At 37.2% G+C, this 15,000-nt stretch overlaps 1 protein-coding gene across 7 annotated transcripts in view; it reads right to left on the bottom strand.

Moving 5' to 3' along the window:
- Positions 1–509: 509 nt before the first annotated feature.
- LOC119595066 (arginine/serine-rich coiled-coil protein 2-like) overlaps positions 510–15,000 on the bottom strand; it is a 20,625-nt gene continuing 6,134 nt past the window's right edge. Inside the window, exons 3-11 of one of the 7 annotated variants that reach the window (XM_037944195.1) lie at positions 12,624–12,787; positions 12,082–12,168; positions 9,572–9,733; positions 7,686–7,771; positions 5,002–5,155; positions 3,385–3,461; positions 2,375–2,592; positions 1,423–1,678; positions 510–1,115 (exon numbers count right to left, since the gene is read on the bottom strand). In XM_037944195.1, coding sequence (XP_037800123.1) covers positions 1,054–1,115; positions 1,423–1,678; positions 2,375–2,592; positions 3,385–3,461; positions 5,002–5,155; positions 7,686–7,771; positions 9,572–9,733; positions 12,082–12,168; positions 12,624–12,787 — 1,266 coding nt within the window. In that variant the 3' untranslated portion in view covers positions 510–1,053. The remainder of the gene's footprint in view (positions 1,116–1,422; positions 1,679–2,374; positions 2,593–3,384; positions 3,462–5,001; positions 5,156–7,685; positions 7,772–9,571; positions 9,734–12,081; positions 12,169–12,623; positions 12,788–15,000) is intronic. The other 6 variants (XM_037944197.1, XM_037944199.1, XM_037944196.1 and 3 more) reach the window with 6 other exon arrangements.

Here is a 15,000-nt window from a genome sequence, read left to right as displayed (position 1 = left end):
TAACATATGACAATTGATCACAAATAATGTTTGTGTACATCTCAACTTGCATTAGTTAAAACTGCATACTGTTTTTCCTCTGCTCCAAAGTTAAAAGCACTAAATGAGTTCATGAGCTAGAAAAATAGCATTCAGTGAAACAATTCATACTTGCTACAATTTTATGGTGCTCTAATTACAAAAAAAAAAAAAAAAAACATATTGGTGATAATTAAAAACTTAAAACAAAAACACACTAAATCATCAGGTACTAGTCATAAAACTTTTGTACAATAGTAGAGAGCTTTTGAATCAGTTGAACTATTTTAAGAGGTATATTACCTGAACTTCAGATAACCATTGCAAACCCCTAATTCATCACTATCAGGATTGGAACATATACATACATAGCTTTGTTTTGTCTCATCATAAATGGCATAAGCATTTTTTATTATCTTGAAAATGCATTCTATTGTTTTTCAGTTTAGACACCAGGCCTTGGTATAAAGGCAATGAAAAAAAACTCAACAATGATTTGAGGAGGAATTTAATGAGTGTTGGTTTCCAATTTCAAATAAATGCAGGAAGTTAAAATTACTGTTATCATTATAATCTTTGATAAGGGTTGCACCTGTTGTACTACATACTTTCATGCCTTCTGTCTGAGGATTTCTAGAGAACATAACAATCAATATTAAGCACTCCTGACACTAACACAACTTGACATAGAGCTACAATATGCATACCCAGAAGGTGAAATAAATAGCAACACTCTCATCCCTTTATATAATCTATAACAATCTGTGTTAAGAAGTAATAGCAGGTATAGAGTTATAACAAGAATAACTGTAAGGTAAATTATTACAAGAGGAAAAGTAGGAAGAATAGGAAGAGGAAGAGAGAGGACGAAGAAAGAGGTGAAGGAGACAGAAAGAGAGAGGATTCTTTTACTTTGGCATAAAAGACTGACTAGTAAACCCCAGACCAAAGCCCTTGTGAGTGTGAGTAGCAAGTCGAGCCATTTCATACTGCCTTTCCATCGAGGAGAACATGGTCTCCTGCTTCTGCAGCAGATCAACGTCCCTCCCTTCTTTGCTGGTTTTTGTTGTCGGCAGCAGCTGGGGGTTCTGCAGGAGCTGTAAAAGATGAAACAGAATTGAAGCGATATATACATGTAATTTGGCAGATGAAATATATGGTGAAATCAAATCTATAATTATGACATTTTACAAAATAATAAGAACAAAATTTAAACATACTACATTTCTAGTTACAGTAATGCTCCTGTCATCTTTATGTAAAAGTGTATTTTGTGGAAACCATACAGATTATTAATAATGAAATAGGACTTAAAACCCACTATAAAGGAACAAGCTTTTGAAAAAATCTCAAACTTTCTAAAAGCACAACACTATTAGGAAGAGAGAAAGAAAAAGCCCTCACCTGCATTCTTGACACCCATGAGTCTACGAAACTTCTCTGCCATTTTCCCGTCGCGGTCGTTAGAGAACTTGGTGTTGGCCCAAAGAGATGCCTGGCCGCTCCCTGTCGCTCCACTCAGTGGCCCGGCACTCATCTCCATCTTGGGTTGCGAGACACCTGCTTGTTCCAAACTTGCGCTCTGGTTGGCAAGGGCACCGAGGCTGCCATAGAGGGAGGAAGTGCCTTCGCTTGCGCTGCCAGTACCATCTGGCTTACTCTGGGGTAGGTACAGACAAGGAATTAGAGTGTGTGTGTGTGTGTGTGTGTGTGTGTGTGTGTGTGTGTGTGTGTGTGTGTGTGTGTGGTGTGTGTGTGTGTGTGTGTGTGTGTGTGTGTGTGTGTGTGTGTGTGTGTGTGTGTGTGTGTGTGTGTGTGTGTTTTATTATCTGCATGTCCAAGTGTGTGGTGAATATGTAAGCAACAAATCAGCCATACCTTTCTAAGTATGAAAAAATGACTGGTTGCATGGAAAGTATCCTGCAAGTTCCTAACATACTTACCCTTTCTTATCTAAATAATGAAAAAAAAAAAAAAAAAAAAAAAAAGTCTGTATTGTTGTCTACAAAAGCAATAGAGAATATCACCCTTCCAGATGCACTACCATCTCCCCCTTGCCCCCCTCCACCATGCAACACAATCAGCACAATGCCCCAAAATCCCCCCTTTGCCCATATTTCATCCCACACCTCACCATCCACCACATGCCGTACCACCTTTCCTACGCCCTCCCATCCCCCCCACACTCCACCGCCTCCCCCGCACCACACCCTCTGCCCTACGAACCACCACCCTATCCCATGCCCCACCATCTATCCCCATCATCTCCCCTAAGCCTCACCATCCTCCCCCTGCCTTGCCCCCCCCCCCCTCTATGCCACCTTCCCCATCGCACTCCCCTCTCAGCTCATCTTACCTTATTACCCCACAACAGCTTCTTCTTTCTCTCCTGCTCAGCGAATTTCATGGGATTCATAGCTGCCGGATTATAGTACGATGGCAGGGTAATGCCCGTCTGCTTCTGCACCTCCTCTACCTGGGCCTCCATGCTCCGTCTCAAAAGCTCTGCCGTGGTCAGATCTGGATTCGCTGCTTTAAGGGCAGCCAATTTCTGCTGAGCTTCTGTAGGAAAGACTATTATAAATATGCTGTAATAGCTGGTCCAGTAATCACAGCAAAATCATAAACCATTCACTCTGCCTTTTGCTCGTTCTTTGTCAGTCCATCTCTGTCAGTTTCTTGTGCTCTCTCTTTCTCTGTCTGTCTGTTTGTCTGTTTATCTGTCTGTCTGTCTCTCTCACTTCCAATCATTTTTGTTTTTTTCACTCTCTCATTATCTGTTGTCTTGTCAGTCTATTAGTCTATGTGTTTCTTTCAACGTATGCATGCTTAATCTCTCTTTCATTATTCTACATAGCTTCCAGACAGTTGCACTTCCATGAACAATAAGTAAATAAAAAATAAAATAATAATAAATAAAATGAATCGAAGTTCCAATGATGAGGAATGGAAGGATAATAAACGAAGAAATAATAATATCAAACATCCATAATAAATAAAATATAAATAGCATAAACAGTAATCCCATACTATAAAATATATGTAACATAAAAAGAAAGCAACAACATAACAATAGGATAACACATCATAACTTAAGAATAATATGTAATCTATCAAGGTGTACTGAAAAAGAAAAATAAGTTCAATCCTGAAAACTTATGATCATAATAATCAAATATTACAATAAAAATATAAAAAATAAATTTAATAAAGCATTGCCAATATGAAAGAATAACTAAGAAGAGAAATAATAATAAAAAAGAAAAAAAAAAGAAGAAAAAAAAAGAAAAGGCTACACAAAGGGTAAAACTAAGAAACTGAAGAACTGACAGAAAGAAAAACAACAAAGTTAATCACAAGCATCACCTTTCCTGATGTCCATGGGCCTCTTTCTCTCACGGCTTCGACTGCGTCTGCGCCTTTCCCTTGACCTCGATCGTGACCTGCAAAAAGCAGAATGGGTTAGAGAAAGGTTAGTAAAGACCCACAGAGACCCTACAAATGACAGTAAATATTTATCCAAGAACAAGTGTCCACAAAGATATGCCGCAGATCAACTGCGAGTAAAGATAACTATCTGTAAACACCTGTCAAAAAATAACTGCTAGAAGAGACCTGATATTAAAGACCTGGGTAATGAATAGCCCTATTTTTGAACAGCTGTTTTAAAGACAGCAAGTGATGTTCAACAATATTATATCAACCCTATGAGTACTTTTATCATTATTATGATTTTATTTATTTATTAAAATTATCTTTTATTCATTCTTTTCTATATTTTGGGGGGAGGGATGAATACATAGAATATTTTTAAAATAATCAAACAAAGAATTCATATGCCTCTGGTTACAAAAACATTAGGGCCCTCCTTAACATACAAGAGCTACATAAAAAAAAAAATATATATATATATGAAATACTGTCCACAAACTCAACAACTGCAAGGAAAGAAATGTAATGGCTCAACCAATGGTACATGAAACCTGGTGACATGCCAGGCCCAGTAAAGTAAAGGAGACTGAGAAAATTAAAAACATTGGATGTTAGGAACCTACCAGAAACTGAGTACCAGCTACTCTGGAGGATAGGGAACAGACCAAGAATGTCAGTATTACGGCCATTACATTAGGAACCTCAAAGTAACTGACGGACCTCTTGGTCAAACTCTAAGAATAAATTAAGACCTATTCATTATTAAATAATTTTCACCAAAATCAACTCCATTTCGAGCAGCTGCTTAAAACAATTAATGTCTTAAATATTTCTAACATGTTCTTTTATGAGAAAACTTGAAAATACCCTAAGAAAATCTAAGACATAATAGTTCTCTGTGGAGATTTCTCATCCTCCCTGCAAAATAGAATAAAAGAAAAGAAGAGATTTAAAAAATAAAAAATTAATAGAAAAAAGAAAAGAAAAGAAAAAAGAAAAGAAAAAAGAAGCGAAAAAATTCCTTCACTTGCAGGAACCAGTAACCAAAATTCAGGAGCAGAATTTCATTCTTCGGCAGTTCTGATGGATGAAGGTCCCACAGCAGAAACTTTCAAATGAATCTAATTGTACTTTGCTAGTGCTGTTATTTGAAATGATTTTATGGCTCACCTTCACTGTTAACAAATTTACAGATATTGGGGACTAAGAATTTTGATTTAAGTCTCTATTACACAAGAATAAACATTAACCCTCTGTCACCAGGTGGCATGTATTTCAAGTGGCATGTCCATACATGCTATGGTGAGCCGGTCCTGTTTTGCAGGGGAATGAACGGTCATGCCACGCACACTAGGGTGCCGACACAATCCCCCAGTAGCGGGGCCCAGACCCCAGACCACTATAAATATAGCCAGAAGAGAGGGCTTTCGTACTGGGAACCACCCAGCGACATCGGGTTAACACAGACAGAGACAGACAGACACACACACACACACACACTTTTTCTAAGCCAGGAAATCCCTTCCTCAACTCTTCATCTCCGACACCCACCTGCGATCCCTTGACCGTGACCTTGACCTGCGCCTCTCTCTCGACCTGGACCTAGATCGTGACCTTCTGCTGCGTCTCTCATCATCTCTTCGCTTGCGGTCATCATCACGGCTCCTGCGTACGTCTCGACTGTCTCTATTCCGCCCTGAATGCCCTAGGAAATGATATTGATAGATGGTTAAGGTAATTCAAAACTTTCCATTATATTTGCATTAACCCAAAACCAACAGGCATGGCATGTGTACAACATTTTCCCTGTGACACTGGCTTAACATAATGTTGGATGTTTTACACAAAGAAGAAAGAACAGAGGAGGAGGACGAGAAGAGATTTGATTTGATAAATTTATTACATTCTGTGAACGACAAATAATTTTAAAGAGAAATACAAAAGGTGCATAACTGTGTCTTGCAGGGCATGTTGTGAACTATATATGCACACATATTCATATGAATATGCATACTCACATTCTTGAGAGAGAGAGAGAGAGAGAGAGAGAGAGAGAAGAGAGAGAGAGAGAGAGAGAGGAGAGAGGGAGAGGAGAGGAGAGGAAGGAGGAGAGAGAGAGAGAGAGAAGAGAGAGAGAGGAGAGAGAGAGAGAGAGAGAGAGAGAGAGGAGAAGAGAGAGAGAGAGAAGAGAGAGAAGAGAGAGAGAGAGAGAGAGAAGAGAGAGAGAGAGAGAGAGAGAGAGAGAGAGAAGAGAAGAGAGAGGAGACAGAGAGAGAGAGAGAGGACACACACACAGACAGAGAGAGAGAGAGACAGAGAGAGAGAGAGAGAGAGAGAGAGAGAGGAGAGAGAGAGAGAGAGAGAGAGAGAGAGAGAGAGAGAGAGAGAGAGAGGAGAGAGAGAGGAAAGACACAACACACACACACACACACAGAGCACAAGACACCACACACACACACTCACACACACACACAACACACACACACAGACACGACACAAGAGAGAGAGAGAACAGAAGAGAGAGAGAGAGGAAGAGAGAGAGGAGAGAGAGGAGAGAGAGAGAGAGAGAGAGAGAGAGAGAGAGAGAGAGAACAGACAGAGAGGAGAAAAACAGACAGAGAGAGAGACACAGAGAGAGAGGAGAGAGAGAGAGAGAGAGAACCACACAGCACCACACACACACACACACACACACACACACACACACACAGAGAGAGAAGAGAGAGAGAGAGAGAGAGAGAGAGAGAGAGAGAGAGAGAGAGAGAGAGAGAGAGAGAGAGAGAGAGAGAGAGAGAGAGAGAGAGAGAGAGAAACAAAAATAAATGGCTAATATCCACCAAAAATGTGGATGACTCATAAGAATAGTACCTACTTATCACCTAGCAGTAAGTATTTACAAACATAAATGAGCTCTTGCGCCTGGGGTAGCAAAGTCCTTCATTTCACTGCGTATCATGAACCCATGGTGATGAAATTTGTGTGCACAGTTCACAAAATTTTTGAAGTGTTGAATGGAAATGCTGCTATCACATTCTACATTCCCATTATTCACTAATAAGGTATGATATTCGGAGTAAATAATATTTCTGTAACACCGGAGAGAGGGGGTGGCATGTATATCAGGTATGTCCAGGGAACAAGCATTCTCAGCTAGATTGTCCAGTTTCATTGGCCAATGCCAATGAGAAGCCACCCATAAATAGCACACAACAAGATATCTATCATGGGCTATGGTGAGCTGGGAAAGTATTCTATGCCCAACACTATGACACAATATTCTTACTGTAAGGGTGTGAAGGGCAGACGGGGAGTCACAGATCACAATTCTGTTCAGCCTCCTCTGTGTGAGGAGAATGAAAGCATACAGGAGGCCATGAAGCTCATAAGAGGTAGAGCTTGAGGAGCTGCATGATCTACAGACAACCCATCTGCCACCTTATGGCAACTCTATAGTGGGGGAGGACAAGGCACATGCTGCACTCCCGTCTGCCTGCAGAGAGCCAACAACACAGAGGTGATGGGCAGTGGGAAACAGATGCAGGCACTCTGGCAATGGCCTCTAGTGCCAGTTGCTTTTGCTGGAGCAGAAGGCCTGCCTTGGAGGTTGGAGTGAAGGAGAGCTCTGGCTTAGGTACTCGCCAGGGTGGTAAACCAGGATCATCTTCTACTGCAGGGACATCAATAGCAAGTCTGTGGAGGCTGGCACACACAGTGTTAACTCTTTCGGGATGGGTCACTGTGTAATGACATATGAAGAAGGTGGTGTGGGAGGGAGGACTGCTCATATGTTATGAGGCCATTTCTGACTGGGTGAACATTCATTCATTCAAGAAGGTTCTTGAATGAATATAACTGTCGGATGATGATGGTACACATAGTCTTTAACCTCTCACTGCCGGGTCATGTGATATGGCATCATAATAAACCGCATGGTCGGCGGGTACAGCTTGTACGCGCGGCAACACACCAGAGCATGTGGAGCAGGGCGTTCAGCTTCACGCAGCGGACTCCCGCACCCACTGTCTGACCATTGCCAGATATCACCAGAGTTTAATTACTCTCAAGGATTTCTAATAACCGGGAATAAGAGGTTAGGACTAGTGAATCTTGCCAAGTTTCGAATGCCACGAGCATTCCAGGAGATGACGTAAGCTCCAAGTTATCAAATTTTACCCTTCTGTTTGCGGTAGCTGGGCTATCACATGAATCCCAGAAATGAGTCATAACCTACTCACCTTGACTGATATGACTTCGACTCGTATGCTCTCTGCTTTGCTGACCCGAGCGCCCAGAGTCCCGCTCCCTTGACTTTGATCTGGATCTGCCAGTGAGAGAGACAAAGGAGGGAATAAGAACTGATCATTTAAATCAATCCTGTTTAAACATAAAACTTAGAACAAAAACCGTCATGGTCTGAAAGTAATCTATTGATGTAACTAAATATATAAACCAAGAAATCTAATTTTCTCAACATAAAAATAAACCAATAACCATTGCATACCAATTTATCTACATTTAACAGTATAACAGAGCTGAATGATATGTAAATAGAAGCAATAAAAAAAACCAAAAAAACACAGAGAGGAGAGAGGGAGAGAGAAAAGAGAGAGAGAGAGAGATGGAGAGAGAGAGAGGGGGGGAGGGCGAGGGGGAGGGGAGGGGCAGGGAGGGAGGGTGAGGGGAGGGGAGGGGAGGAGGAGGAGGAGGAGGAGGAGGAGGAGGAGGAGGAGGAGGAGGGAGAGGGAGGGAGGGAGGGAGGGAGGGAGGGAGGGAGGGAGGGAGGGAGGGAGGAGAGAGAGGAGAGAGAGAGAGAGATCGAAGAGAGTGAGATAGAGAGAGAAAGACAGAGAGAGATAGAGAGAGAAAGACAGAGAGATATATATAGAGAGAAAGACAGAGAGATATATAGAGAGAGAAAGACAGAGAGAGATAGAGAGAGAGAAAGACAGAGAGAGATAGAGAGAGAGAGAGAAAGACAGAGAGAGATAGAGAGAGAGAAAGAGATAGAGAGAGGAAGAGAGAGAGAGACAGAGAGAGAGAGAAAGACAGAGAGAGAGAGAGAGAGAAAGACAGAGAGAGAGAGAAAAGACAGAGAGAGAGAGAGGAGAGAGAGAGAGAGAGAGATGAGGAAAAAAGGGACAGAGAGAGAGAGAGAGAAAGACAGAGAGAGAGAGACAGAGAGAGAGAGATGGGTGGTCCCGAGAGAGAGAGAAGAGAGAGAGAGAGAGAGAGAGATGGAGAGAGAGAGAGGGAAGGAGGGAGAGAGAGAGAGAGAGAGACGAAGGAAAGACAGACAGAGAGAGAGAAGAGAAAGCAGAGAGAGAGAGAGAGAGAGAAAGCAGAGATGATGCAGGAGAGAGAGAAAAGGAGAGAGAGAGAGAGAGGGAGAGAGAGAGAGAGAGAGAAAGAAAAGACAGAGAGAGATAGAGAGAGAGAGAGAAGAGAAAGACATAGAGAGAGAGAAAGACACGAGAGATAAGAAAGAAGAGGAGAAAGAAGAGGCCAGATTAGCGGAGAGAGAGAAAGAAAAAGAGATGAGAGAGAGAGAGGAGAGAGAGACAGAGAGAGGAGAGAAGATGAGAGAGAGACGAGAGAGAGAGAGAGACGAGATAGAGGGAGAGACGAGAGAGGAGGTAGAGAGAGACGAGAGAGAGAAAGACAGACAGAGAGAGAGAGAGAAAGACAGAGAGAGAGAGAGAGAAAGACAGAGAGAGAGAGAGAGAGAGAGAGAGAGATAGAGAGAGAGAAAGACAGAGAGAGAGAGAGGAGGAGAGAAAGACAGAGAGAGAGAGAGAGAGAGAGAGAGAAAGACAGAGAGAGAGAGAGAGAGAGAAGAAAAGAAAGAAGACAGAGAGAGAGGAGAGGAAAGACCAGAGAGAGAGAAAGGACAGACAGAGGAGAGATGAGAGAGAGACGAGAGAGAGTGAGAGGAGAGAGGAGAGAGAGAAAAGACAGAGAGGAGAGAGAGATCGAGAAAAGACAGAGAGAGAGAGAGAGAGAGAGAGAGAGAGAGAGACAGAGAGAGAGAAAACATTCCACTCCACATTCAAATCAAACACCAAAATGGCAATAAAAAATAAATAAATAAATAAATAAATAAATAAATAAATAAAAAAATTACCTCGTCTTGTGCCTACTGCGGTGGCCCCCTCCCCCTGGGGACCTGGGCTTAGGAGATCTGGTTTTGGACGGCTTAGTGACCACAGGGGACTTAGATCTAGATTTTGAGGGGGGGTTAGCATCCTGTTCTAAAGTGGTGCTTGCGTTGCTGCTGCTACTGCTGCTAGGAGGACAGGATGGAGGAAAGGGGGAGTTGCAGTGACTACTTTCAGCGTTTTGTATTGAAAGTAATCAGGATCAGACAAACTTTAAAAAAAACATAAACGTAAAATTATGTCTACTTAGAAAAGTGCAAAAGTATATTTCTATGCAAGTTTCCGTGGATGTGTGTATGTCTGCATTCGCATATCTAAGCACACTGGTTAATGTTTTGATGCAAATGTTTAAGGAGAGTGCTGCATGTAGTGATAAGTGAATATGTTATCACACAAACTAGACAAAAAACATGCATGAACTAAATATATAATACATGCATAATATAACAGACTTAATAATAATAATAATAATAATAATAATAATAATAATAATAATAATAAAAATATATAAAAGTAGTAATAAAACACTAAACACTATTTACAAAAACAATTAAAAATATATATAAACAAATAATAAAAAATAAAAAATATAAAAAATAAAATATTTACATTCTGTCATTATAATATATAATATATATGATATACATATGCTATAGCGAGATATATATTATATATACATATATATAATATATAGATATAGAGAATAGAGAGATAGATAGATATATTATGAGATATATATATACACACACACCCATAGACATGTATACATATACATATGGATAGATATCTTACATAGACAGATAGAGACACATATGTACGATTATAGACATATACATATACAGATACATATATATGTACCATACAATACATATATAGTACAACATATATATATATATATATATCTATATATAGTATATATATATAATAAATACATTATATATATATATATATATATATATCTAATATACTATATATATATTTATATATATATGATGCATGATGTATGTATGTATGTATGTATTAGTATGATATGTATTATGTATTATGTATTAGTATGTAATGTATGTAGGTCGGGATGTATGTATAAGATATATAGAATCATTATATATATATATAATATAGATATAGATAGTAGAGAATATATATCGATATAATATATATATATCGATATATATAGAATGCTAGATTATAATATATTAGAGAAGATATATAGATAAAGACATATAGAGGTAGAGAGAGATAGATCTAGATAGAGTATATATATATAGATATATTAGATATATATATACATATACAGACATATATAGTAGTATATAATATATCTAATAGATATATAGATATACATACATGATATATATATATATATATATGAGATATATAGATATATATATAGATATATATATATATGATATTATGTATAATATATATATCTATATATATATATATATATATATATATATATAATATTATAGATGATATATAGTATGTTATATATATATATATTATATATATATAGATGAGAGATATTATATATATATGATATATATATAGATATTATATCATATAATATATATATATCTATATATTTATATAATTATATATATATATATATATTATCATTTATATATAATATAATATATATATATATATATATATATATATATATATATAGCCATGTGTGTCTACTATATATATATATGTGTGATATATATATTATATATATTATTATATATGTGTGTATATATATAAAATTTTTATATATATATAATATATATATATATATATTATATATATATTATCTATATATATGTATATATATATGTATATATGTGTATATATCATGTGTATATATATGTATATTATATATGTATATGTGTATGTATATAATATATATATATATATATAATATATATATATATTATATAGATATATATATATATATATATAATTATATATATATATGTATGATAAAGAAAAGAAAAAAGAAAAAAAGAAATCATACATTATGCAAAGCTTTATGAAAAAAAGGAAGGAAAGAAAGAGAAAAAGAAAAAAAGAAGCCTACAGCCACATCGAGGCCTTAATTGTTTGTTGTCTTCTTTTAGTAGAAGGGATAAAGAGCATTTCAATTGGGATTAAGAAAACAAAAAACTGGGGGGGGGGGGGGGGAGAGGGAGAGGGAGAGGGAGAGGGAGAGAGAGAGAGAGAGAGAGAAGAGAGGAGAGAGAGAGAGAGAGAGAGGGAGAGAGAGATGAGAGATAGAGAGAGAGAGAGAGAGAGAGAGAGAGAGAGAGAAAAAAAAATCTATATAAATATATATATATCTATTAATTATATAATAGATAATAATATATATATATATATATATATATTAAATAAATAAATAAATAAATAAATAAACAAATAAATATAATAATAATAATAATAATAATAATAATAATAATAATAATAAATAAATAACAAAACTGCAACTCACCTGTCTTTGTTTTCTCTCTGTCCACCTCGGTCGTCTTGGGATAAACGTCTCCCTCCACTGGCAAGTCCTAGTAATCTCTCCTGTAAACTGGTTAAAAGAAAAGAAAAGAAAAAAATAAATAATGATAAAAAATATACATTCATACATAAATGAAATTCAACATCGAATGTGAGAAAAATAGTGAATAATATAAAGTTTACCTGTTTTTTGTACACTGGCATCAAGAATGTTAGACAGCCAAGAATATGATATTTTAGCAAATTATAAAGCAAAATCAGCAGCAAAAAGAAATCAAATGCAAAAATAATAATGAACATTTATGAAAATCTAATCATTAGTAGGCCTGCAGCAGTAATGAAGAACTAGAGACTACTAGTTGTCTATAGTTATAGTAAAATGAAGGTGATAATGATGATAAGTGATAAAAAAAGGGAAAAAAGAGATCTATAGAAAAAAATAATAAAAATTACACACTGGCAAAGCTCAGGTATCACAAGAAACACATAGAAGAAATCAACAATAGCAAACCACATGGACCTTACCTGGACCTCTGTCCATCTTTGTTGTCTGTGGCAGAGGATTTGCCAGAGGTTGGTGAGGCACTGGGCAGTCCGTGTGAAGGCGCACAGTTGTTAACCGATGACGGTCTGGTAGAGGTGTTGGCACTGTTGGCTTTGGGGTTCTGCTGCAGCTCATCCTCGGAGTCCTGTAGGGAGGTGTCGTGTCAACACAAGGAAGCAGGTTAGTGGACCACACTCATACAACCTGCAGATATTTATGGACCACAAATACACATGTTCTTAAAAGAAAAAGAAAAACGAACATAAATGGACATGATGGATCTTAGTGGAAATGGAAATCAAATATATAAATGAATAAATAAAACACATGAAGATCAGTTCCCTAGACTCTTTCTAAGATAGGTACACTTGGCATGCATAAAAACGCATACAATCCCATGAACTGGGTTTACACAATGTGGGAGTATATCCATGTTGGTTGTTTGCGTTTGTTTGCATGCGTAGACTTTGTTGCTTGCTTACTTTGTTCCTTTACCCGTAAATTCATTCACCCACACACTCAATATTCACTCACACAAAGAACCACCATAACAAATTCCAAGGCACATGAAGACTGTGGGACCCCATGTTGGGTTCCAAAACTATCTGTGTTTGTGATTTCTATTTCATGGCTGACTCACAAAAAGAGGAGTTTACCAAGACATGATGTAGACATCTGAGATATTGATTTGCCCAAGAAAGGAACACCTCTTTATATGTATCATTAATGTCTACCTAGTGTGTAGAACACAGTGTACTGTGCAAAAGAAAAAATAACTTAAACACATCTTCGGATATTTTCACATAACTTACACACGTCTTCGGATATTTTCACATAAATATAATTTTTACAATTTTCTATTACATAGTTTCCTTGTTGTTTTCCAAAGCATATGACAATACATTTTTACAACAAATAATTCTTGATCATTACCATACACATACTCATACCAAATGTTGACTGTCATGTATACAGATAGTCTCTCACACAAACTCTTAAATAGTAGAAGACTTTGATTGTTTTGTCTTTTGCTACATAATACAACACAGCCTCATTACCAGGCCACTTGTTAGCCTCTTGAAAACGAATGAAGTGGGTTCTGTAACATGAAGAATGGCCTGGCTTAACAGCAAATGTCTCAATGAAATGATTTCTATTCCTCTTTGTGTAATTAGCCAACATCTTTCTCAACCAGGTTTTAGATCTCATTTTTTCTTCCTCTTCTTACTTTTCACAGACCTTTTCAAATTCTATCAAATAGCTAAAGCTAGAAAGTCATGGACAGATTTTACTGTTCTTATTTCTCATCTTCTTACCTTTCAAAAGTACATGACCCTCTAAAGTCCTATTCAACACAACCATGGCCTATAATTTTTTTTGCCATGTTTGTTGCATCAAACTGCCAAAAATTGGTGGCCTGTTATGCCATGTCTTTTCCCTGAGAATGAGCCTATGTATCTGGTACTGTCTAGCAAGGTTACATCCACTGTACTAATCCCTTCTCATACATCTTGTGGTCCCTTCTCTGCCTGAACCAATTATAGTTGTAGCTTCTGCCTCTGTTGCTTTTGTGTGAATTAATGCTGGTACAGTATGTAACATTTCATCTACCTAAAACCCCCCCATCCATTTCCTTTACTTTTTTAGGTGTGTAACACCAAATAGCAAAATTTGTCTTGGTATAAAGTCTCATTTGCAATTACAGTTCTATAGGATTAAGGGGTACCTTTAGTATATTCCCAGATTTCCTATGTACCATCCTCATTACAGGACTGTACAAAAAATTACAATGGTATTTCCGTACACACAAATTAAGAAAAAAATAATACATATAATTTTAGTGCTCCACCAGTAAAGTTGTTCATTCCTTTTTCTTGTTACAGAATATAGTCTACTAAACAAATATAAAACAAATTTCACATCAAGCTTACACAGCAAATCTGAAATAAATTTCCTACTGCTTGTTTTGTGACCCTTGGTATGAATAAAGAACTAAGCATCTTAATAAATGACCTCTACATATAAATGACTATAACATATACCTTGTTGTGGAACCAAGTGTAATCTTTTGTTTAGATCTTTTTAAACACTTCTATTGATTTTTTTATATGACAGCACATTAGCTAACAAAATGGAAGGATTGCCTAAATAATGTTATGCACTTTACTGTTATCACCTTTCTTTTCTGTGCTGCATATACTAGCCATACACTATAAATACAATGCATAAATGGTAATATACATGAAATGAAGCACAAACACCAAAATGTGTATTTATCAATAAATGTATATATACAGTGATGTACAGGACTCATTATAATATGTCCCACTCTAGGGTTCTCAGCCCATTGCTCATTAT

The sequence above is a fragment of the Penaeus monodon genome, chromosome 35 (assembly GCF_015228065.2).
Source record: "Penaeus monodon isolate SGIC_2016 chromosome 35, NSTDA_Pmon_1, whole genome shotgun sequence".
NCBI lineage: Eukaryota > Metazoa > Arthropoda > Malacostraca > Decapoda > Penaeidae > Penaeus > Penaeus monodon.
Note: the sequence above shows the minus strand (reverse complement) of the source record. Positions and strands in the feature narration are given on the sequence as shown.